The sequence below is a fragment of the Centroberyx gerrardi genome, chromosome 13, assembly GCF_048128805.1.
Source record: "Centroberyx gerrardi isolate f3 chromosome 13, fCenGer3.hap1.cur.20231027, whole genome shotgun sequence".
NCBI classification, from domain to species: Eukaryota; Metazoa; Chordata; class Actinopteri; order Beryciformes; family Berycidae; genus Centroberyx; species Centroberyx gerrardi.
In genome coordinates this window covers 14,704,363-14,728,206 of record NC_136009.1, presented here as the reverse complement: position 1 = coordinate 14,728,206, position 23,844 = coordinate 14,704,363, and the positions used below count along the sequence as shown (strand labels likewise).

Genomic DNA, 23,844 nt, shown 5'->3' with positions numbered 1-23,844 from the left:
CTCCCCAGACACACACACACACACACCTCCAGGCGGCCTGACAAAAACCTCCAAGACAACCCTAAGAGAAAAGCGCTAGAGGGGCAGAGACAGACTTTGTAAACAGAAAAAAAAAAAGAAACGGAGAGATAAGCAGAAGGTTAAAGTCTGGCAGAAGGTGAGAGGGAGAAAAGAAAAGTGGAGAAGATATAGGAAAAGGTGAGCAAGATAAAGCAAGACAGACACAGGGGGAAAAAGAGAGAGAATGACAAGAAAAACTAGGGCAGAATTGCACTGATTCTGCATATTAGCAGGCAGCGGTTGGGGAAGCTTAGAGATCTGAGCAGAAGGCGTTAAACTGGAGTAAACGACACGGAAAGAGAGGAGAGAGAGAGAGAGGGCTTCACAGATTTTTCTCAGGTCGGTCTTTCTGGACAGCAGGGAATTTCTCTCCTTTCACACCTCCTTTAACCCCAACTCCCCTAACCCTATCTCACACACACACACACACGCACACACACACTGCTTCTCTCCCCTGTCAGTGAAGTGCTTCATCGGACGACACTTTCAGCTAATGATTCAGTGCCTCCTCTCCTCCATCCCTCTCCCTCCATCTCCATCCTCTCTCACACTCTCAGGTGGAGTCGGAGCTGCGCAGGATCCCCGTCTCCTCTCCTCACACACTGACAGCTGTTCGCCGGTCAATCCCAACTGAGCAGGGCCGCGCCGCCGCTATGTCCTCTCTTGACTAGATCATCAGCTTGAGAACCTCCGAAGCAAACGGAGACCGAAACCATCTCCCTGCTCCCCCCTCTCCTGCCTGTGATCACTGGCCTTCAGATTAGTCCGACGACGTCAAACACCCGAGAGTCCCGGGACCGACAGATACTTTGAGAACTCTGACGAAGTCCTGTTTCTCTCGGAGCAGCTCTAGCGGCCTCCGTACCCGCCGGCAGCCATGCAGGTGTCCTTTGCGTGCACGGACCACGGGCTGAAGGCCCCCCGTAACGGCGAGCACAGCAAGCAGAACGCCACCAGCCCCAACACAGCCAGCCAGGCCCGCGCCCGCTTCCGCACCGTGGCCCTGATAGCGCGCAGCCTGGGCTCCTTCACCCACCGCTACCACCACAACCTGAAGGAGTCCACCGCCAAGCTCACCGGCATGAAGTACCGGTATGTAGATGATGCTCCAGATGTGGGTTTGGTTTGGTTTAGTTTAGTTTAGTTTAGTTTAGTTTTACAAATTCACAAAGCTGTCAACCATCTCTCCTCAAAATAAATAAACAAAAAACAAAGTAAGTGAATAAAAAAAAGAGAGCAAGATGACAAACAAGGACACAATTGAATTGGATAACAGAATTTAAATGCCCTATGATTTCCTTGCCTTTCCCCCCAATGCATGCTGGGATAACGTCCAGCCCGCCATGACCCTGAAGTGGAATAAGTGGGTAAAGAAAATGAATGAATGAATGAATGAATGAAATCTAAATGACTGCAGAATACCTTATGCTGGAAAATGGTAGGAAAAACAACCAGATACCTAAAATGAGACGGGAGATTAAATAAATTGAAATTGCCCTGAGTGATTAAGCCATAGGAAGTGAACGGGTGTGTGTGTGTGTGTGTGTGTGTGTGTGTGTGTGTGTGTGTGTGTGTGTGTATGACTGTCTGTGTGTTTAAAGAGAGAAAGACATTTTTACGAGCTGTAGATTTATTGGCAGTGTCAGTGTAATTATTCCACAGTTGATAGCTTCTATAGTTTATGGACTGACTGAGGAAGGTTGTTAGGGTTATACGGGTTTGGGAATTCAATTGCAAGTAAACTTTTAGGAGAAGAGATTCTGGTTATCTCTAGATTGAAAGTACAGATTTGACGCGTTGATGTGTTTTATGTTGATTGAAAATGTAGATGATAAAAAAAAAATGGTGCAGAGTGTTCGGTCCAGCAGCTCATAGTGACGAAAATCTCTTCTGTACAGTATGGATCTTGAGGAGTGCTGCTGCAGATTGTGAATTATGGGTAAATAAATACAGTAATCATATAATACAGTGTTAAAAGACATTTCTGATTAACCAAATTGCTGATTTTTTATATTGTTCACTTTATTGCAAACAAAATGAGCATGGTTTTCCGGTTTGAATTTTGTTTGATGAAACTTATATAATAATAATAATTTCAGTCTTTCCAATTGTGCATTTGCATAAAATTTTATTTTTTATTCTATTATTATTATTATTAGTATTACTTATTACTATTTTAATATTCAGGGATATTTTTAGCTGGATGTGCAGCTGATGGGAGGTCGATCTAATAATACCAAGAGTCCATCATCCCACTCATCTCCTATAATTAAACTTACAGATGCAGCACACTCCACATAACCCAATAAATCACCACATACGCTGTACTACCTCACCGCATCAAGGAGATAAAGTTTAAGTTGAGTTTCATCTCTCAGGTCTCCGAGGCTATCTGTGCGTAGGAGCTTGTTCCATACCCCCCAACGTCAGTTTGAGACTCCGACCGTGTTGCATGCAGTTTGAGATGATTGGCTGTGTGACTATACATTGTGCCCACTGTGACAGAGCAGAGCCGTGCAGCAGAGCCCTCCATGTGTGTCTGTGTGGGAGTTCTAACAAGACAGGGCCAAGTAAACAATGCTCTCTCATCTCACGGAGTGGGCTCTTAACCCAGACCGCAGGAGCAAAATAGTAGCTTTCACCTCACTATTAACTCACTGGAGAGGGTGACATCATCACTTTCTGTGTCAGGGGAGAGAGAGAGAGAGAGAGAGAGAGAGAGAGAGAGAGAGAAGGGACAGACATGGATAGAGGGAAGGAGGGAAGAGGGAGAGAGAGTGAATAAGAAAGAAAGAAAGAAAGAAAGACAAAAAAGAAAAAGCAGGGCATGCGGGTCAGCTCGCAGAAAAGAGGCAATTAGCAGAATCTGGGCAGATTGGATGCGGAGCAGCTAAATGTGATAAGGGTCTGCTTGTCACACAATCTCCTCTCGTTTCCATAACAACATTGAAATGGCCAACTCCAATCTGTTCACAATGGCAAGCAGGCCTGGTGACTCGATTGTATCGACTGGCTCAGCGTTTACAGTAGATTTTGTCATTAAGCAAAAAAGATCAATGCTGAAATTCTGTCTTCCTTTTAAAGTCTCTCACTTCACTTTTCCTAAAAAAAAAAAAAAAGGATAATGCCTTTTTGCTCTACCAGAGGAATTGTTAGAGAAATCCCGCTGTACTAATGTAGGAATGATGCAAAGCTGGGTGACTTGTACAACGCTTGCTGCTGTATGTGTGATTTGTAACATTAGGATCTGCTCATCCTTGCAGCTCCTTGTAAAAACAGGTGGAGGAAGTTAGCAGCAAAGCCCTCTCCAAGCCTTTAGCAAATCCCCCATTTTCATCACACAGAGAAGCAAATATTGCATGAAAGCTCTCATCTGTCATTTCACCTCCCTCTGATTCTCTCTCTCTCTCTCTCTCTCTCTCTCTCTCTCTCTCTCTCTCTCTCTCTCTCTCTATCTATCTCTCCCTTACTTCTGATTCAAAGCTGTACAGCTCAAATTGCTTTGGACACCATCTGACTGGGAATCTCTCTCTCTTGAACAGAAGCCAAGTCCACAACTAAATCTGAATTGGAAAGATTCTTTGAAGTTCTCTCTGTCTGTGATGACAACTGAAAGCACTTTTTCACTGACATGAGTGTGTGTGAGTGCGTATGTATCTGTATGAGTTTGTATATGTGTGTGTTTGTGGATGCGTACAGTACATGCAAGTTTGGGTGTATGTGTGTGTGTGTGTGTGTGTGTGTGTGTGGCATTGAAGCTCCTCCTCCTAAGCCACGCTGGGAACATCTGAAGGCGTAGGAAGTTGAGGCATGAAGATGTAGTGTGCCGAGCAAGAGGGCACAAACTAATAATACCACCATCAGCTGCATTTTCAGTTGTCATGGCGATCTGAAAATAGTCGTATTCTAATTGAAATATCCTGTGGCTGCAACTTTCCGAGGCTGTTTTTTCCTTCTCCTTATCTCCTTAAAACAAAACATAGACTCACACCGCATTCATTCAGAGTAAAACATGCTGCTCTGGTCCCACAGACAAGGTGATGTAACGCTGGGTTTGTTGGCTTCACACAATGTTCAGATTATTTCTGGTTCCTGGTGTGGAGCCCCTGGTTGCCAGTATTGAGGTCCGCTCTGTCATGAAGCACCAGAAGGCCTTTTGACAGTCCAGGAGGCTTGGGGATGATTCCGCTTGGTTGGTTCGGAGCTGCACTGCAGATGGGCATGCAAAAATCCCTTCTGTTGGTTCCTTGGATAGTGGCTTATCAGTGGCCAACAGAGATATGGCTGCCGTGTATGCGCCTGTCTGTTTGTGTGTCTCAATAGTGAGGGTGTAATGTATAAATTAAGCATATAATGTGTGTTTTTGTGCAGACGTTGTGATAAGAGAAGGGTAGCGAGATGGGTTCATTATTATTCTGTCCATAATTTCAAGGTACTCCGACTTCCGCCACACTGTTTTGTTCCGCAATCAGTTGAAATGAAAGTTTTGGAGGAAGCAGCAAGAGTTCCAGACCCATTTATTTGGCACAAGCCGCCCGAGAGCCATTGTCATCCTTGCGTTCATGGATGACTCTCCTATGCCTCTAGCTTAATGCTTTTAATTAAAAGTCCAACAAAAGTCTTTTCTTCTTTTGGCAAGGCCTTCTATTTAATCAACCATTGACAGACCTTAAAGGAAAATACTGGTGTTATTGAGTTTTTGCTCATCTCTATCATTTCTCCTGACCCACCTAAACTTGTTATGGGCACAGCTTGTCTCCTCAGATTGTAATTTAAAGTCTCATTACCCTCTACTGCTCAGGACCTCATTAGTTTGAAACTTTGAGACCTACATCATTGTCAGTATAAAGTGATAATCTCTCAATGGGGCAGATAGGAAAGAACTTTCTTTTTCTGTTAACTTTGATAACTAGCAAGAAGTACTCCGCCTGGCCAAGGAGCTTTGCAATCCCAGCACACAGCTGCAATATAGTTTGCAGTGGAACACATTGCTTTAGTTTAGCATCAAGGTAGGTCTATATTTGTTTACCACTGGCCATTAAATAGGTTTTTACAAGATGTATGGAAGCTCATGTGATTGAGGATACAGCCAAAATCCCTTACATGAGAGAAACACTAAGCTTTCCATAGAAGCCTGCCGTTTTGACAGCTATAGTGGGAACTGATGTAACCTTCACTGCAGAAAGATAACACTTAGATATTCTGCTGGTGTGGCGCTTCTCTGAATGCACCATAAATCATTATTTGCTTGGGTGTTGCTGTCTGTGTGTTTGTGTGTGTGTGCGGTGTAGTTTGAGTGTGTGTGTAGGTGTGTGTGTGTGTGTGTGTGTGTGTGTGTGACTTTATGTATGTCTGCACCTGCATAGCCTATTATGCTGCTTTCACTCATATATGCAGTGGCTGGCATTGTGTATCCAGCTCTCTGATTTAGCGTTATTGCTCACTTTTTCCATTATACATCAACATCAACATCACTTTAAATGAAATGGATGTGTGCTCCCACACCATTTACCACAGTTACCAGTGTTTGGCAGTTCTGCGGTGATGTGTAGATCTAATAACATGAGGCAGGCTGCTGCACAACGGGAGCCCTAAAGCGTAGAGCTCCACTCAGCCTAAAGACCGAATAAGCCCCCAAAGATGAGAACAGGCCAATCTCTCACTTAAACGACCAGCACATTTGCATGGGGTGCATCAAAACTTTAGAGTTCATAACTGCAATGTTTTTCTGTAAGCGTAATGGCTGTGTAATTGTATCGCTTTGCAGATGCAATTTCGTCTTTTTCTTGTTAAGTGGGTTTAGTTTACAAAGCATAGTCACAAGGGATAAATGATTATTGCAAGTGATAAAACAGAAACAGAGAATGCTGTGTGATGAATCTGTGCAGTAGGTTGAAATGACTCTGCAAGGCAATAGAAGGGGCAGATAAGGCAAGGCGTCAAATAATCAGATACACTTTACCTAGGAAACTTTGTCTGGGACAAATCTGACCTAAAACGGCATTTGACCTGTCAGAAATGCTGTGTATGTCTAAAGTATGTCTACCTGTTCCGGCTCACTCAACTGCTCTGCACACGAAATTCCCAGCATACTGAATCAATGTGTTTCACATCTGCCCACATGCTTTTCGATACGAGATCAACCTACAGGCCGCTAGCTTCAGTCATCTGTCTCTGCCTGAAATACACAGTTATTCCACCTGTGATAACCGTCAGTCTTTTTTTTTCCTGCAGCACAATGCAATCCAAGGTCAATTTACAGAAAATAGGAAACAAGGTCCAAGCCTTTTGAATAGCCTGCCAGAATGCAGAAACAAGTTACTGAGTTTATGTGCGGAAGAGGGCTATATTCTTTGAATGACTCACTTCATGTGTCATTTTTACCTCACTATTGCTTTTTTAGCTTTGTGTTGAAAACTAGCTTATGGATAAGTGTGTGTTTGTGTGTGTGCATGTGCGTGTGTGTGTGCGTGTGTGCGTGTGTGTGTGCAAATGTAAAAACTTGAAACAATATTGTCTACTTTGGCCCCATGGAGAAAAGCCAAAAGCAGCATCCTTGTCACACTCTCTCTCTCTCTCTCTCTCACACACACACACACACACACACACACACACACACACACACACACACACACAATACAAACATGCGCATTGTGCCAGGCCCTGTGGGGAACCAGCTGTCATTTCCTATTTCCCATTCTGTGTCATATAGAATGCTTTATCTGTAGCGAGTGTTTGATCTACTTAGACTTGGGGCTTGGACTCTCCCCTCCGCAACGCTCTGCAAGCCCCAGTCTTCTCCTATAGTCTTGCTTGGTTTCTATTCATCTGTCTGCGTGCCTGTCTCTCTTTCTCTTTCTCCCTCTCTCGTACTCTCTCACTGTCTTTCTCTTTGCCCTCCCTGTTTCCCTCCCTCTGTCAAGAACAATTCCTCAAGATTCCACCATAAGGGCTGTGGGCTTAGTCAGTGATTTTTTTCCCCCTGCAACTCCGCAGCTTTTCTTTCTGAGTTAATCTGCTCATTTTTCCCTCAAAGTGCTTCATTTCGCTCCTCTACTTTCTGCTCACCCACACAGGCCCTTTTGATATACTTAGAATTCGACCCTTCTTCCCCCGACCCCCCCCCCCCCTTGCGCTGAATGATTTGATAACAACATTATGTTTGCCATCAGGAGTGAGAAGAGGCGGGTATTCTCTAATCCCACCGCCCATCAAGGTTGGCTTGTGTTATGTGTCACAGGAAATTATGCCGCTAGGTGGGCATGCTCAACATTAATCCCCAGAGAAAGATGAGTTTATTCTTTATTTATCCTCGGCTATATCATTGGGCGACAGATATTGATTTAAACAATCCAATATCAGCAAAAAAAATAGCAAATATAAGAATAAATATGCTTTAAATGCCCTGGTTTAAATCCCTTGCCCTGGTTTGACTTGGGAACCATAAAAATGCTCTCCAGGAAACAAATATTTCTCCTCTCAATGAGAGGTCAGTCTTCATTTTAGCACAATAAATCCGCCAGATGTTGATTTTTATTCCAAATGGGGATGTTAGAAAAACCACTAAGAATAGAACAAGCGACATAGCAGCTCGCAGGATGTTCATAAGTGGTGACAGGTTTGTGTGAGGGGGCGTCTTCAAATGACTCATTTGTCATTTTACTTCAAGGCTTCATTTGGGCACCATCCAAGCATGAGGGACCAAGCCACAGACACTGGCTTGCAAAGTTGTTTACATGCAAGTATGTATAGACAAGTTGGCCTTTAATTAGTGTGTTTTTTTCACTATTTAGAATATAATATACCTTTCATATGCACAAAGATACACTCACATATCTCATCCCCACATACACTCCCACACTGACACACATACTCATTGCCCCGTTTTCCCTTTCTTCCTTTCCACATATACACCCATTCTCTCTCTAACACAAACTTGTTCATTTTCTTTCCTCTGTTCCCAGTGACATGTTGTAATCTCCTGAATCATTAGTTTCTTTGGCGAAGTGTCCCTGCTGGCACACAGTTCCAGACCTCTTATTGCGCTGCAGCAGGCTGCTTGGCTAATGATCAGGTATGGCCAACACTGCTGCTTCCTGACTCCCCACAAAGCACTGGGGAGGAGAATATAGAAGCAAGGAGATGAAGGTCAGTTTTGTTTTTCACCGGTAATTAAGGTAGCCTGCATTTGAAGGAGTGCACAAACACTGCTATTTTAACCTATGGAAGATTACCAAAACAAAGTTTACTTTTCTCCAAGGACAGCCAGCTTTAATCGGAAATGGAACGGGCCTGCAAGCTGTTTGCTGTGCTGATGGTGTGTGTGAATGAGCGACTGTAAACATTGGAAACAGTGTCAATGGAGACTGAGGGCAAATGTATGTCCTCGAGAACGTGAGGACGTGATCATAAAGCTCTAAACACCTAACACACACACACACACACAGTCAAATTCAGACTTCAGTCACTATTACGCTTCTAACCTACAGCCCATCCCCCACACTTGCATGGATCAGAGCCCCAGTCCCACTCCATAATACATCAGAGAAACTGAGGATACAATATCCAAACTCCTCTCCACCACATCAGAGACAAGAATGCAACCCCCGAGTTGTGACTGCAGCAACATCTGTCTCCTTGTTTTTCTCCTGTCATGTTGTTATCGGTGCATTAATTACACAATACTTCAAAGAATCTCCATTTAGAAGGAGGAAAATTGAATCATTCAAAATATTTATATCAAAGCACTTTCATTTGAATGTTATTTTTGTGTGTGTTTGGGCCGCTCAGCTGAGCTGCTGGCTCGATGAGTGATGCATCCCCATGTTGGACACCTAATTGAATTGGCTGAGGGCGCCGTTAGATAGCATGGGGCTGGATTAGTCTGCCTGCATCTCGACTGGCATAGGCCATTAGTCGTCAGGCACAAGAAAATCACTGCTGGCATTTTTTTATGGCCTCATTTGTTGTAATGAGTAAACGTCTGCAAAACTGAGCAGAAGGCACACTCCCCAGACATAATTGGAGGTTGTTTCAGTGTCAAGAAATATGTATTTGAACATATTCTTCTCTCAGGATGAAGTGTGTTGCCAGCGATAGTCTTCTCCTAAAAGGGTTGTGTGTGTGTGTGTGTGTGTGTGTGTGTGTGTGTGTGTGTGTGTGCACGCGCGTGCATGCATGTGGCCTTGGTGTTTCTGACAAACGAATATGTCTCAATTTCACAGTAGTCGCTTCCAATCTTTTCCTCCACCAGATGACCCTGGCTGCCTGTCCGGCGCTCCACAGCTCCACAGTGCACTAATGCATTCTGGGACAAAGCCTATCCCCCTGTCGCCGTTTTCTTTCACCTGTACATACATCACGCCTGTAGCGGCTGGAGGGAGAACAACCTGCTCTTGTTGTTGTTTTTGTTGTTCTTAGTCATTAAACGCGAGCGAGCGCCACATGAGCTCTTCTCTCAGTTGGACTTGACACTCTGTGGCACAGATTGTAAAACTAGATGTGAATTAGAGATCTGTGACTCTCAGCCAAGGGAGGTAACCTATTATGGGTATGCAACTCTGATGTCTTACTCAGTCGTCCGTGGTGTTAATGAGGGTTGAAGGTACGGCACAGTATTACCACAGATCAGCTGGATGCAAATTAGCTTCCGCCGAAAAGCTATACATCAGGGGGTGTACAGCTAATAAGTAGAGGGATGCATTAAGGACGGAGAGAATGAAAGTGTGTGTGAGAGATAAAGTAAGAGGGAGAGATAGCTTGGGAAATGCTGATATGATACAATAGTGCCCTCAGTGCCACACAGTGAGTTGCAGGGTTGTCTACATTTTATGGAGAAGACAATAACAGTAAAATGCCTGAGGACTGAAGTGCTCCCTGCTGTAAGACGATGTTGAAGGCTCCGACTAGAAGAAGAGGCAACTGAGTGAGGAATAAAGGGAGAAACAAAGGGCAACACTTGTCAAAAAAGTTGTGTACCAAACTTCTCGCTGCTGCAGCACACACATTAATTGGATTTGGTCCTTTTAGGTTATGAGTGCAATATTCTTTGGAGTCTTTGGAGGGCCTGAACACTCCTCCTCCAGAACAGGCAGGATCCATACTGAGGCTGTAATAGATGGAATAAATCAACTCTCCTCCCCATGCAGTAATCTCTCAATTCTGATTCATGATTGGAGGAGTGACATGGGTGACCCTCACATTCAGTGATTCCCCCCGCCCTGATCAAACATGAGAAGAACTATGAAGCTACCAGTCACCGCTATTAAATGCTGTGTGCTGCGATTACAATTGATTTTTTTCTCCTGTAACCTTGGCTCCGCAGCAGCAGAATTGTCCGTATGTTATGGCATGTCAAAGTCTCAAGAGGTTTGCCCCGCAACACGTGAGAACAACATGGATTTTGGCTTTGTTTAGGGAGCAAAATCCTTGTGCGTACACGTACAAGAGCAAAACACAGTAAGCCTGGTCATTGCATTCATATTTGACTGATGACACTGTGAGCCTAAACATTGCTGGTTTTGTTAATCTCATTAACATGTTCCCATGTTTTTCTTTTATAGGAACCTGGGGAAATCTGGGTTGCGTGTCTCCTGTCTCGGGCTCGGTGAGTACATTTAATTAGCATTAGAGGCAAATGCCTAATGACTTCATTAGCATCCAAGTGCAGCCTCTACTCAGCTCTCTCCAGGTGATGAACTAATGTCTGTGGCCGTGTTTGTGCATGTGTGTGTCTGGAGTGGGTAGAAAATGTGGAGCCAGGGAGCGAAACGGAAGAGAATAGTGTTTTAGATTTCATTATATAATTTCACCCCATTCTAAACCTCATGCATCTTTCATACACATGGGGAGTCATGGGGGACAGCATAAATCTATTTGTAGAGTGTTAATAATCTCCTTGTTAATATTTAATCAATGGTACTGAATTCAGCAAACAAGTTGCTCAATTATCACACATATCCAAAGCTCACCAGAGGGTAAACACTCACACTCGGTTTGATGGGATTGATTTATTTAATAAGCCTTGTGTGCATGGGTGTGTGTGTGTGTGTGTGTGTGTGTGTATGCATGCGTGCACAGTACAGTATGTGTGTGTGTGTTCCAGGGAGCTTAGAAGGGTGTGTGTCTCTGAAGACAAGTGTTAAAAAAACTTGACAGGGCGAAAGGAAATGATGCAGCGCTGGCCAGACCCAGCAGACACTGAAGCAAATCTAATGATGGAAGATGTGTGAATTAATCATCTCCGTAGTAATTTTAAAAATGTAGCCACAGTCTGTTGGGCAGCAGGGTGGCAGAGCGAACAGGGAGACCACCCTTCATCTGGAGGACCCAGGTTCAAGACCCCATGTTGTCAAGCATCCGCCCTGCTGAAGCGTCCTTGAGCAAAACCCTGATTCCTACCAGCTCCTGGGGCGCTTATCTGTAGAGGGGGGCGAGTAATAAGAGAATTTCTCTGTGGGGATCAAAACAGTATCACATTAGCATCTACATTTGATCCTCAGTGGGGATTTATCTTTCATTGTCTCAATTGAATAATCTAATTTTAAAAATCGGGCAGTAGATACATTCATTGGTTTTCACTCGCTCGTTGCCAGCTTGGAAAAAGCCAGCTGAGCCTACACAGACCTTACTAGATAGATTACATCTAATGGAGGTGACTACAGGTTTGACACTAGCATTACATTACTTGCGGCAGGAAGAAGCTATAAAAATTTTATATAAATATAAGAATTTTCTGGAGAACAAAACTGGGTTGAGGCCGTGCTATTTGAAGGAAGAAAGGAGTCTGCACCTGTTTCTCTCTATACTGTATATCAGTGGAGTGTGTGCTTGTATGTGCATACATGGCCTATGTATGTGTGTATTTATGCATGTGTGTGTGTGCTTGGCAGCTGTAAGACTACCAAGCTGTAAGATAAAATTTGATGTTTGAGCTCTAGGCATTTATGAATGTAATAACTTCATAACTGTTCATTCTGATTGGGCCACTTTGAGCTGCTGTGGGCCAGAACAGAAGTCCTGCTCATCTCCTCATAACAGCAGTCCCATGTGCACAGCTGCACTCATTTTTTTCAGCGTGTACTCCAATATGTATAAATATTAAAGTTCGTCTACATATCTGTGTATCTGCCCCAACCGCTTTGAGGCAAAGAATGAGAAAAAGAAATGTTGTGCTAAAGAATGAAAAAAGCTGCTTCAAAACAAAGGTAAATGAACCTGAGTGCCCCGGCCGGCTGCGTACATTAATTCTGAGGCGCAGCTGCTGAAATGCTGAGAGGAAATTGAGGGCATAAAAAGAATAAACAGAAGCCGGAGTACCTGTCGGCAGAGAGCGGCAGAGAGGACACAGACTTTTGTTTGCTCTAACCACAAAGCTGGTTGATAATGGTTGGTTGTGACAGTTACAGAGGACCCAGGCAGTGTGATGGCTCTGTAACCACAAACACACTCACAGAGACAGACACAAACTTACACACATGCAAGCCTGGCCACACGACGCATGCACAGGGGCATCGGTACATACTGGAAAACACACAGTGACTTGAGTACATCGAGAAACACACAAAACGACACACTTAAACACTTAAAGATCCAGTGCAATGATTTCAACTCAGTCAGGAAGATCTGGAAGATTGGTGTTGATTTCTAACACAATGAGCATAGCTTTTTTTGTTCAGCTTTTGATGGTTAGATGGTACAAAGCCTGTAGGACTGAGTGAGAGTCTGACCTTTCCTATGATTGTGCCTCCACTGCCTGCCAATATCTCTGTCTTTGGGGAACAAATATCCAGTGTGACACCCAGTAACAGTGGAGGCACAGAGATTTTGTCTACTTTCACAAGTAGCTGGCTGGCTATTGTCTGACAGACTATGGGACACCTCATTAACTATGCATACTGTCGACCAATCAGAGCATTGAGTAAAACCTGGGCGAAGGTGACATCATTTACACCAGGGCGTAGATTGGAATTCTAAATCTGCTGACAACGAGGCAGAGAGTTTTTCAAAGGGCGTTAGCCAAATTTCCTCAATGCTGACAGTTATAATAATTTGGGTGACTTTATATTAACAGGTCTTTTGTTAAATTATACCATGAAATTGAGACACGCAGTTCTTATTGCACTGGACCTTTAAACACACTAAACACAACAAACTTAGTAATATGATGATGATCACATGGCTCTGAACCTTAGGCAGCCTCTCCTCTTCCAACATATCAACACTCAACCCTGACATTTGGCTGTGATGGTTTTAGGGCGTGGGCGTTGTGCCGTGTGTCCATGCCAAAATGTCAAATTAATAATGAATGCATGACTAACCTGGCTCTGTTGGTGGGCGTAGGGGATAGAAGTAGAAGCTCCTGTATGTTTTCTGTTGTGCTTGTTTGTTTGTTCCAAAACTTTGACTTTGACGTTTCCTTCAACAGGCACATGGGTAACGTTCGGAGGTCAGATCTCAGATGAGGTAAGACGTGATGTCAAGTCCGTCATGCAACCATCACAGCTAATGACACATGAGCAGACAATGTCTTTCATTACTTCAGACCACCAAACATATCTAGTAAGCAGGAAAGTTAGCGTTGATGTCTTCGCTCCCATCTGCAGCCACTTCACAGCGTCCATTTTGTAGCCCTCCTGGGTACCCTCAACTGGGGATGCAAAATGGTGCGAGCGAGAGTAGACCACAGAGATGATTCCAGTATCGAGTTCCCAATATCTCAGCGGGACGTTCGGCATCTTGCTCCCTGTTGGGTCTTCTGGGGCCAAGTGGTCAGGTCTCCTTCACTGTCACATGTTATTATGAGGAAGATCTCCTCCACCGTGTTGTCAGTGCCTTGATCTGGCCTTGAGGGGGAAAACACAGAATTGGGGACAGCTCATCACTGCCTGATGACCACTGGGACTGATGAGGGCATGAGTAGAGGATAAACACAGACACACAAATGCAGACAAAACACAAACAAACTGGCATACACATAGACACAAACAAACTCAAAAAAAAAAAAAAAAAAAAAAAAAAAACAGCAGCCAGAGAGAGAGGGAGAGCAGGAGAGAGAGTCATCACGACAAAATAGGCCTTCCCATGTACAACTCTGAATAAATTACAGGCACAATAACTAGGTCAAAGAAGGATGGGAATATATGAAGCAGTAAACAACTTTAATCTCCAAGGCAGCAGCGCAGATTTCCTGGTGATGTGTATCTCAGCTGCAAACTGATTTACTCCCCTTCAGCCTCTTCTGGGTCTCTCCAGGCCCGTCCTGTCTGAAGCGTAATGTGGGTAATGTACAGTCTACAGCACACCGACGTCCCTGAGGAGAAATCTGTCTGTGTCTGTGTCAGGTGGCAGAGCAGCTGATGACCATCGCCTACGAGAGCGGGGTCAACCTCTTCGACACGGCCGAGGTCTACTCCGGGGGGAAGTGAGTGACGTTTCCGCTCTGCTATCTGTCTAACCTCCAAGCCGCGTTGTTCTGCTCCGGTCGGCTCCGCTCCCACAGGGACACAAAATGTTAACAAGGTTTAGCCCCAGACCAGAATTAATTCACCTGAGGACGCCAAAAATGAATGGTAGTCGTGACTCCTCGCCGATTTACATAATCTTATTCATCACTGGAGGCTCCCCATTTTGCCCGCAGCTCAATCCAACTTTATAGACCTGGACGTTGTCTTGTTGAATAATGGGGGACATGCTGCGGCTGTGTGGCGATGAATATTAATTTCAAGGTTACCAGTGAAATTGAAGCGCACAATACGACAGGAATTTATTCTTTTGCTCATTCAGATTTTTAATCAGGCAGATAAAAGATGCGCTCCCACTGCAATGACAGCCTGAGATCTAATCTCATCACCTCTTTGTGTTTTTTGTTTTGTTTTTACAGAGCAGAGATAATCCTGGGAAACATTATCAAGAAAAAGTGCTGGAGGTAAAGTACAGTCTCTTGACAAAGCCGGAGCTTCTAAATATGTTCCATGATTATGTGTGTGTATGTGTGCATGAGTGTGTGCACGAGCGCGAGATGCATTTGCTTGCTTATGCTCATGTGTGTCTTTGCATTTGTGTGTATGTGGTGTGTGGAGAAGGTGGAGTTATCACTGTACCCATCTCATCGATTTTAGCCTGAAGTTAGTAAATGAGTGCTAATCCAACAGAAATCTCCCTTCCCATCCATGATACCAATCCATTATCTAGATGCGCTGCTGTAACCATGGCGATCAGAGGAAAGTTAACTCATCTCCATGGTTTACAGTTGAAGCTACAGTATGCTGGTGCTGGTGCATGTGGGCTTGTGGGCAGCCTGCACTATGGCAGATATTGATTTCATACATCTATCTGCATGCACCGCCGTGCTGCACTTCAGTCATAGACTCCGTTATGTGTATCACACTTCTCAGCGACTCATGCCAGCTCTCTGCCTGCCTCCACTTCAACTTCAACTGTGGATCCGTTTAAATTATTAATCGTTCAAGCAAAGGGGATTTTATAGTGTAGGAGCTGTCTTGTTAGAGTTCAGAAAAAAGGGTCCCTGTGTGATTCTTCATACTGGATAAGCTGCAGGTCTGAAAAGTGAGTGAAGCTCCAGTGTAGCCTCTCTGTCAGCGCCCACCATGAAACTGCCCGATGTTGGCATAAGGTCACTGGAGGACATTTCTGTCTTTATCACCTTTGATGAATAAAAGAAAATACATGTAGATGCACTTGCATGTGCACACACACACACACACACACATACACGCAAATGCGCACACATGCAGACACAAACACACACACTGTTTGAGAAGAACTTTAAAGTTCTGTTTCTTTTCATGGCCTTTTGATGTGTCTGTCTGTCTTCCCTCAGGAGATCCAGCCTGGTGATCACCACAAAGCTCTACTGGGGAGGAAAGTAAGTGTGTGTGTGTGTGTGTGTGTGTGTGAGAGAGAGTGCATGTGTGTGTGTGTACCTTTGTATTCAGCATGTGCGCATGCATGTTTTCCTCCTCAGATGTTCGGGGTACCTCACTAACACGCTACACATTAAACTTTCACCTCCAGCCATAGAGCATGAAATGGGATAAAGCCTTGGAAACCCACAGCCTCAATCTGGAGGGAGGGGGGGGGGCACTCAAAAGATCAGTGGGATACATACCCCACACTCCCCCCACCCCACCCCTCCCTCACTCCCTTCATACCCTTCCCCAGCCTTCTTGCCTTGCTGCCAAGAGTCGTAGCTTGTTCTACTGTCATGCTGAAGTATGCTGCTCTCAATCTGCACTAGTCACATTCCCTCTGTTTCTAAACGTCTTGAGGCTGCTACTGAGGGAAGCTGGAGATGTAGCTCAGTGCATTCGCATTCCTCTCATGTGACGGTGGAGGCATTTTGTCTGATGCAGATCGGCGGTGTATGGGGCCCGGGCGGGCGCGATCGTGTAAATTTAATCTCACCCCATCCTGAGCGGCCCATATCGCCAAGGTACCGAATCTATCTCCATGCCGGATGGATTCAGCGAGAAAGAACTGCTTAACCACCAGCTGAGCAAGCTGTGACAGAGCCTGAGAGGCTTGCTGAGCATCTCGGCACACAAACAGATATTTGCACACTTATACTTTTTTCTCTCACTCTCTCTCTTTCGCTTTCTTTGTCTCTCTCCCTTGCACAGAAAGCAGGAGGACATAATAATACCGAGGAGGGACAGCATGGTTTAGCCCCCGTGCTACTTTCTCTTTGTGTTTGTAATATCCATTACCCTAAGCAGGCAGGGAGATAGCAGGATGGAGGGAGGGAGGGAGGCGGAAAGCGAGTGTGAAATGAAGCAAGGAGGAGACAAATAGCAGGCAACTGAGCAAACTGGGGAACAGTGGGGCAGAAGGAAAGGAGAGAGGAGGCAGAAAGTGGAAAACGCAGAGAGATGGGGTAAATCAGAAAGTGGCTAAGCAAATGTAGGTTGGGGCTTCTGACAGATCTTTGAGGGCTACTGACAGATCGCTGGGGGCTATTGACAGATCGCTGGTGAATAACACACACTGACTTAAAGAGCCTGTTTGCCCACAGACAGGCAGACAGCACAGTGTGTTCTGTAGCTGCAGGCTCACTGCTGAGCGCTGCGTGTGTGTCTCAGTTCAGTGATTTGTAGGTAGTTTGTTACACAGGCTCTTGCTTGGCATGTCTAATGATCTGTTTCAGTTCGTCTGTGGGAATGTAAGTGTGTGTGTGTGTGTGTGTGTGTGTGTGTGTGTTGACCCCCCCCCTGACATGTTTCCCCTCCTGTTGCAGGGCGGAGACAGAGAGAGGGCTCAACAGGAAACACATCATTGAAGGTAACAGGTCTATTTCCTCGCCTCCGCTTTGTCCTTCACATCACCCCCATCACTCCACGGCCCGCTGCACTCCTGTAATCTCCCTCTTTTATCTCTCTGCCTCCCCCCTCTTTCTTCCCGCCTTGCCTCTCATCCTCTTCTTTGATTTTTCTCAGCATGTACACGCAGCTGAACATAAAAGTTGTCTTAGCCAACACCACCTCAAACGCAGACGTCTGGAGTACAGTACATTAAATGTGTCTTTTTGCTTCTTATACCTTTAGAGGGTTCTTTCTAAGAAGCCGTCTAAGAAACAACAGACTTTGTATTTTCCCACCTGCTCTCCTCTCCTCTCCTCTCCTCTCCTCTCCTCGCCACTTTTCTCCCATCTCCTGTCCTCTCATTCCCTTTTCCCTCCTCTTTTCTTGTCTCCTCCCATTTTGTCCTGTTATCTCCCCTCCTTTCCTCTTTTTTTCTCTTTTTTTCCTCTCCTCCTCTTCCCTCTTCAGCCCTCTTTTAGAAGTTTTGGGGAAGAGACTTTCACCCTTGCACAAACTTATAATGACACAGTGCTCACATACCCTTGGCCCAATCCAATCCCACCTTCACGACCAACTCAGCATCCGGTCCACAGCGCAATGCACCTCCAGCAGTGACTCAGCTCTCTCACACACATTAACATTCACTGCAGCACTCTCTAACTTTCCCCCGAAGAAGAGTAGGGGAGAACACTTAGAAAAGGAGCGTGGAGGGGGAGGGGGGAGGGGAAGAGGGGGGAAGACACAGGGGTGAAGGGAGGAGGGCATTGCCAATTAGCTAAAGCCCAGTTGCCCTGTCCAGAGGATAGATGGCATCGCTGAGAGGTGCAGTGTCCCTGTCACCACTGGTGTGGCACATGTCACCACAGGCTAATGAACTGGCTGAGTGAAACATCTGCTGACACCATCTTCATCACCACTGGTTGTGGGCGTCACCGCGGGGCCGTCACTGAATCATTTGATTGGTTAAATGACACTTGTTGACAGAGCGCATAGCACAGCAGTTGTTAGTGGGTATGATGGGGTGTCAAAACTTTATGATCAATAGCAGAGAGAAGCGCTGATGAACTCTGGGTGACAGTGTTAACACCTCAAACTGTCTCTAGCAAACGAGTTTTCACTTGCCCACAGGTCAAAGAAGCTCCAATTCATTGATAATAAAAAAAAAAGCGCCATTGAAATAACTTCAAATTCTCACATTTCAGAGGAACTTTCGCACAACACACACACAACCGCATTCTTCATCGCAGACGCCTGTAGAATGGCTTTGTTGTCGAACATCCGTCTTTCTCCGTTTCCAAAAATAGAATCCCTTCACAGCCAGTAAACTCCGGCTAATCCACAAGACAGGGGAAACTGCTAGTGATGACGGTGCAGGCCGGGATTAGGACGCATGTAATGGGTGTTTCTGGGAACACGGGTGTGCGGATGACAGAGGAGGGAATAGGATGTGAGAACGGTGATGGGGGGGAAAGCAGAACTCTCGACCGGGATTAGCTGTGATGATGAAGACTCTGGCACTAATCTGCCACACACACTCGCGCGTACTTACTGGAGAACGGGAGAGTGTCTTTTTTCCTTGTCTCTCTATTAGTCTGCTGTCCTCCTTTGTGACAGTCTCCCGTGCTCGGCTTTCATCTTTCATCTGGTCGCCTCTGTGTGTGAATGGGGGCTGATTTGCACACAATACTCTGTTTGTCACCTTCTCTTATCCTCTCTTCAATATACAGTTTTCACTTGCTTTGAATTCTGAAAGCTGAGCAAGAGAAAAAGAGATGAGTGAGACCTCTTCCTGATCCCCCCTTATCATCTTCCCTGCTTTGAGTTGTTTGATTCCTCCAACATTTGTCAAAATAATATTCATTTCTACGGCCTTGATAAAGGTTTGTGCAGGTGCTAGGGCGTTTTGCAAATTTTCAAAATGAAATATTCTGATCTGCTAAGCAGGAGCCAGTGGCAGTGACTCAGCTTAAGACTGATTTAAGCCTTAAACTGGTCTAAAATACTCTTATGAGACTGCCTGTGCCATAAAAAATAAGATTACTTTGAATCACTTGTAAGACACAAATTGTTACAGTGAATCTCTCCTTGCAAATTACCAAACCAAAAATCATTGATTCTGCCTTGGATGGTGCACAGTATTTAGGGCCTGCAGCACGTCTTAACATCTCTCAATGTGCATCAAATTAGTCTAATGCTGAATTGAAGACGATGATGATGTATCTGTTGAAAGGCACACAATGGGATAAAAAATCATTGCCATTTGACAATGGCCTTAAATGTAAAAAAAAAAAAAAAAAAAGCATAGTAACTAAAAAATCTACCTAATCTACCCAATGCAGAAGGCTCTGTATATTGAATTTCTTATTTCAACAATAAACAGGCCAACATTTTTCATTCAAGTAGATCAAGGCTCTTGGAAAATTGTTGGATTAGCAATCTATAACTTAAAACATAACCTTTCCTACTTTAAGTGGTTTTTTTTTTCATGAAATAGCTCAGTTGCTATTTTTTAGGGAAAAAAAGGACTGACAAATACATATGAAAATATATACACTAATGTGGGTTAAAGGAGATGCATTTTGCTCTTCCACAAATAAAGTTCAGAAGGCTTTGACTGTGTCATGCATATTTGTGATAACCTGTTTGAAACTTAGCAGTTTCACATTCAGGGCATTGAAATGTGCTGTTATGTCACACATAAAACAGGTCAGGCAACCTGCTTCATCTTCTTGAACCTGCCTTTCAGCTTGACAACAACTTTCCCCGTGCTGGCTGTACACTGATAAAAATTCAGCTGAAAAAAATGAAAAAAAATCCTCATGCATCTCAGTAGAATTGACTTAGCCTGCATGCTTCTGTGTGGAATGACACATCTTCATATTCAGGATGGTCTCTTGGTAAATCAGACACACAGGCATTTCTTTTACATCTCTCTTTAAATTGTCTGCTTTCAGCCTGAACTTTACTTGTTTTGTAGCCATTTTGAGCCAGTTAGTTCGCTACCTCACTTGATGAGCCATTAGATTGTTGGCTATTAAATTGTGTTGGAGGTGCTGAAAGCTGCATATGTTTAACACAGCACACAAAGGCAATGGTTGAAAGTGTGTAAATCAGACTTGTAGTCCCACTAACAATGACTGCAACTAGGCAGCCAGAGCGAACTGACAACCTAGATTCACGTGAAGGCTGGATCAAAAATTGTGGCAGGCCGGATCGATCTGGCTAGCCTTGAGCCACATGTGGTCGACTGTCACTGTAGGCAGGCTGTGAAACATGCAGACTTTAAATTTACCTGCAAAAAATATCATCCTTATTTTTCCTTCTACTTGATGCCATGGTTTTAGTGCAACAGGGGGCAGAATTAGAGGCAGTTGCCGGTGCAAGGTGACTGTCGCCCTTCTCAGTAGATCAAGGCTTTTGTGTCCACGTCCCAAGATTGCAAGGGACAAGATTTCTGATTTACGGCCGAAATACATGGGACACGGACGCGGCGCGCCACGTCTGCCGCAGAATGCCCGCAGCAGAGCGCGTCCAGTATAATCAACTAAAGCTGCTACACGGACCACGGAAGCCGCGCGCACCCGCGCGGGCATCGCGCGGCTCATCTCTATTTTTGCGCGTCTGGTCTATTTTTTCCCCTCTGCGCGCGGCTACGCGGCCCTCAAACAGGTAAAAACTCCATAGAACTGTGTAAAAAAAACGAGTACAATCTGTTTAAAAATGATTAAAATAAATACCTCATTGTACCAGAGGCAATGTGACGCAGCAGAGCAACCTTGTGGGTGTTTTTACATTGCACATTAAAATAAATCAATCAAATCAATGTGTATCCATGATCCTGTAGTTAAAACGATCTAGTTAATTAATTCAGTACCAGTTAATATAGCCTTGTCCTTGTACCAGTTAATATAGCCATGTCCCATGTATTTTACTATGTGGGGAAGCAAGCTATATGTCTGAATGATATTGTAATAAGTCCCCTTGGTCCACTGGTATTTGCACAAATATTTATGACTGGATGACTGATGCTCCAGTCTGATGTGGGCTACGATATGTTCCTCTGCCAAGCAAGTCAAAACATCCTATTGGGAAAATTATAAATATTTATTGGTGTGTTTACATACCATGGATGCTGACCCATGTGCTTCTACTTCAAAACTACAAACACTACAAATATTCCCAAGGCTCTTAATTCCTAGTGGTTCTTTTCTTTATATATTTTAATCAGCCTCACTCTTTCTCATCTACTCCCTCCCTATCTCTTCACCTCCCCTCACCCCAGGTTTAAAGGGCTCCCTCCAGAGGATGCAGCTGGAGTATGTGGATGTGGTTTTCGCCAACCGGCCAGACAGCAACACTCCCATGGAGGGTGAGTGACCACTGACCAGACCCGGGGGGCTGGTGGAGGGCGGGGTGGGGCGGGGCGGGGCAGGGACAATGCATGTTGTTCTGTAACTTGAGAAGGTGAGAAATACTGGCAGGATTAATGACCTTTGCCTTTGACCGAAAGTGTCCCTGTAATTATTTCTGTTTTTGTCTTTGTGTGTGTGTGTGTGTGTGTGTGCATGTGTGTGCGCGTTTGTGCATGCATGCGTGTGTATGTGTGTGTCTCACTCTGACACACACAGTAACACAAACACACGCACGCACACGCACACGCACACACACACACACACACACACACACACACACATACACAACACAAACATTTCAAGTAATCTGACAATCTTGCCTCATCTCCCTTTCTCTATTTTTGTCTACCACTCTCTCTCACACTCACACTCTCTCTCTCTCTTTCTCTCTCACACTCTTTCTCTCTCTATGGGATCACTAGTTTCCACAGGGTCTCTGAGCTGCGCTCGCTCCCAGCCCTCCCTGTTCCTCTGAAGCAGGATTATCTGGCCCCCCCGGGGGGAGCTGGTGTATTTTTGGGCTGGTCTCAGTAGATGCAGGCCCTACTGTGCGCTCTGTTCCTTCAACACTCTGTGACTGCCTCTCCCACACATCTATGTCACCATTTCTTTCTTTCCCACTCTTCCCGTTTCTAATTCTCTTTCTATGAATTCTCTCTCTCTGCCTCTCATTTGATGTGTCTTGACTTCCCGCCCCCGACACCTGGCCCCCTTCTATCCTTCCGCCCCCCTCCCATCCACAGGGAGCGTTTGGCTGAAAAGATGGAGTCCTCAGTGGGCTCTCTGTAAGCTTTTTTCTCGTCTTTCCCCTTTGCCCCGCTCCCCCTTACGAGCCAGTAGGCAGTGGGAGGCCAATCTGTCATACTTACCATCCACAGAGCCTGGCTGTCACTGGTAGTACTGGTGACTGGCAGACAGGCCCTGCGGCCAGCAGCATCCAGCCTTATGATGAGGCTGTCTCTCTACATAGAGTCGCTTCACTCCTGACAAACACACACACACTGATGAGGAGACGTCTGATCTGATTGACAGATTGATTAATCAAGAGTCTGACAGGATGATAGGGACTGAATAGAGAGAGAGATGACAGATAGATAGAAAGACAGACACAATACATAGATAGGCGGATAGATAAAGTGCATTGCACCTTCTGCTAGCCCTGCAACAGTGACCCAACAGTCCATTAATCATCATAAAACATCATGCACATCTTTATTCTTCATTATAGCGAGGCAAGGCCGCTATCATACATCATTGCGTAGAAGGTCAGTCACTTTTAACAGCTGGAGAGAAACTGGAACTGCATGTGCAGAGGTAGCCAATGCTGAAATCCCCCCCATCTAGCATGTATCCTGCATTAGTACTGTGAGATTTTCTAAATAGTTTCTCTTGGGGCTGCAGTAGCAGTGCAGTAAACATGTAAAAAGTGAGACTTCTGCAATGGCTTCATCTTTATGAGCATCTTATCATGCAGGACGAGTAGTTACTTGTATGTCTAACAAATCGATTCATCCTACATCACACCCACACACTGCCCGTCCTGCTCTCCCACCACTTAAAACAGGATTAAGAGAATCAATAGAGCATGCAAAAGAAGCACTCAAGCCCCAAACGTCTCATCTAAACGAGTTAATACTTGACTGATATGTGCGTGTGAGCGTTGTGAACATAAAGCAAGCCAACAGGTGTACGTCCACGCTTGCGTGTGAGACTTGTGTTGGCATTCTGATGCTCTCATGACTGTAACTGCTTCCGATTGTGTGTGAGACGACTGGTGTCGCCTTGGGGACAAAAGGAGTGATGTCATGGCTAGCAAGTCTGTCTTTGTTACCGTCACCCCCTTCCTTCCCTTCTCGCCCGCACTCATTTTGAGAGCCTGTCCGTTCGTCCTTTTCTGTACACACGTTTCTCTTTTTTCCTCCCCTGCTGCTCTTGACTTGCATCATCGTTTGGCTCACATTCAGTACGGCAGGGACAGGGAGACACTTAGGGTCCAGCTTGTGTCGTAAATATCCAACTTTCTCCTTGCCAGGCCATGACTCCCCTCTCATTTC

General features: G+C 45.0%; 1 protein-coding gene across 2 annotated transcripts in view; it reads left to right on the top strand.

Annotated features, from left to right (window-relative positions):
* Nucleotides 1–23,844, top strand: part of kcnab1b (potassium voltage-gated channel subfamily A regulatory beta subunit 1b) — a 34,281-nt gene that overhangs the window by 5,681 nt on the left and 4,756 nt on the right. The window contains exons 1-8 of one of the 2 annotated variants that reach the window (XM_071926849.2): nt 938–1,152; nt 10,623–10,666; nt 13,487–13,524; nt 14,403–14,482; nt 14,942–14,986; nt 15,902–15,946; nt 17,315–17,358; nt 21,661–21,747. In XM_071926849.2, coding sequence (XP_071782950.1) covers nt 938–1,152; nt 10,623–10,666; nt 13,487–13,524; nt 14,403–14,482; nt 14,942–14,986; nt 15,902–15,946; nt 17,315–17,358; nt 21,661–21,747 — 598 coding nt within the window. Of the gene's footprint in view, nt 1–937; nt 1,153–10,622; nt 10,667–13,486; nt 13,525–14,402; nt 14,483–14,941; nt 14,987–15,901; nt 15,947–17,314; nt 17,359–21,660; nt 21,748–23,844 lie in introns of those variants that run through there. The other variant, XM_071926848.2, reaches the window with a different exon arrangement.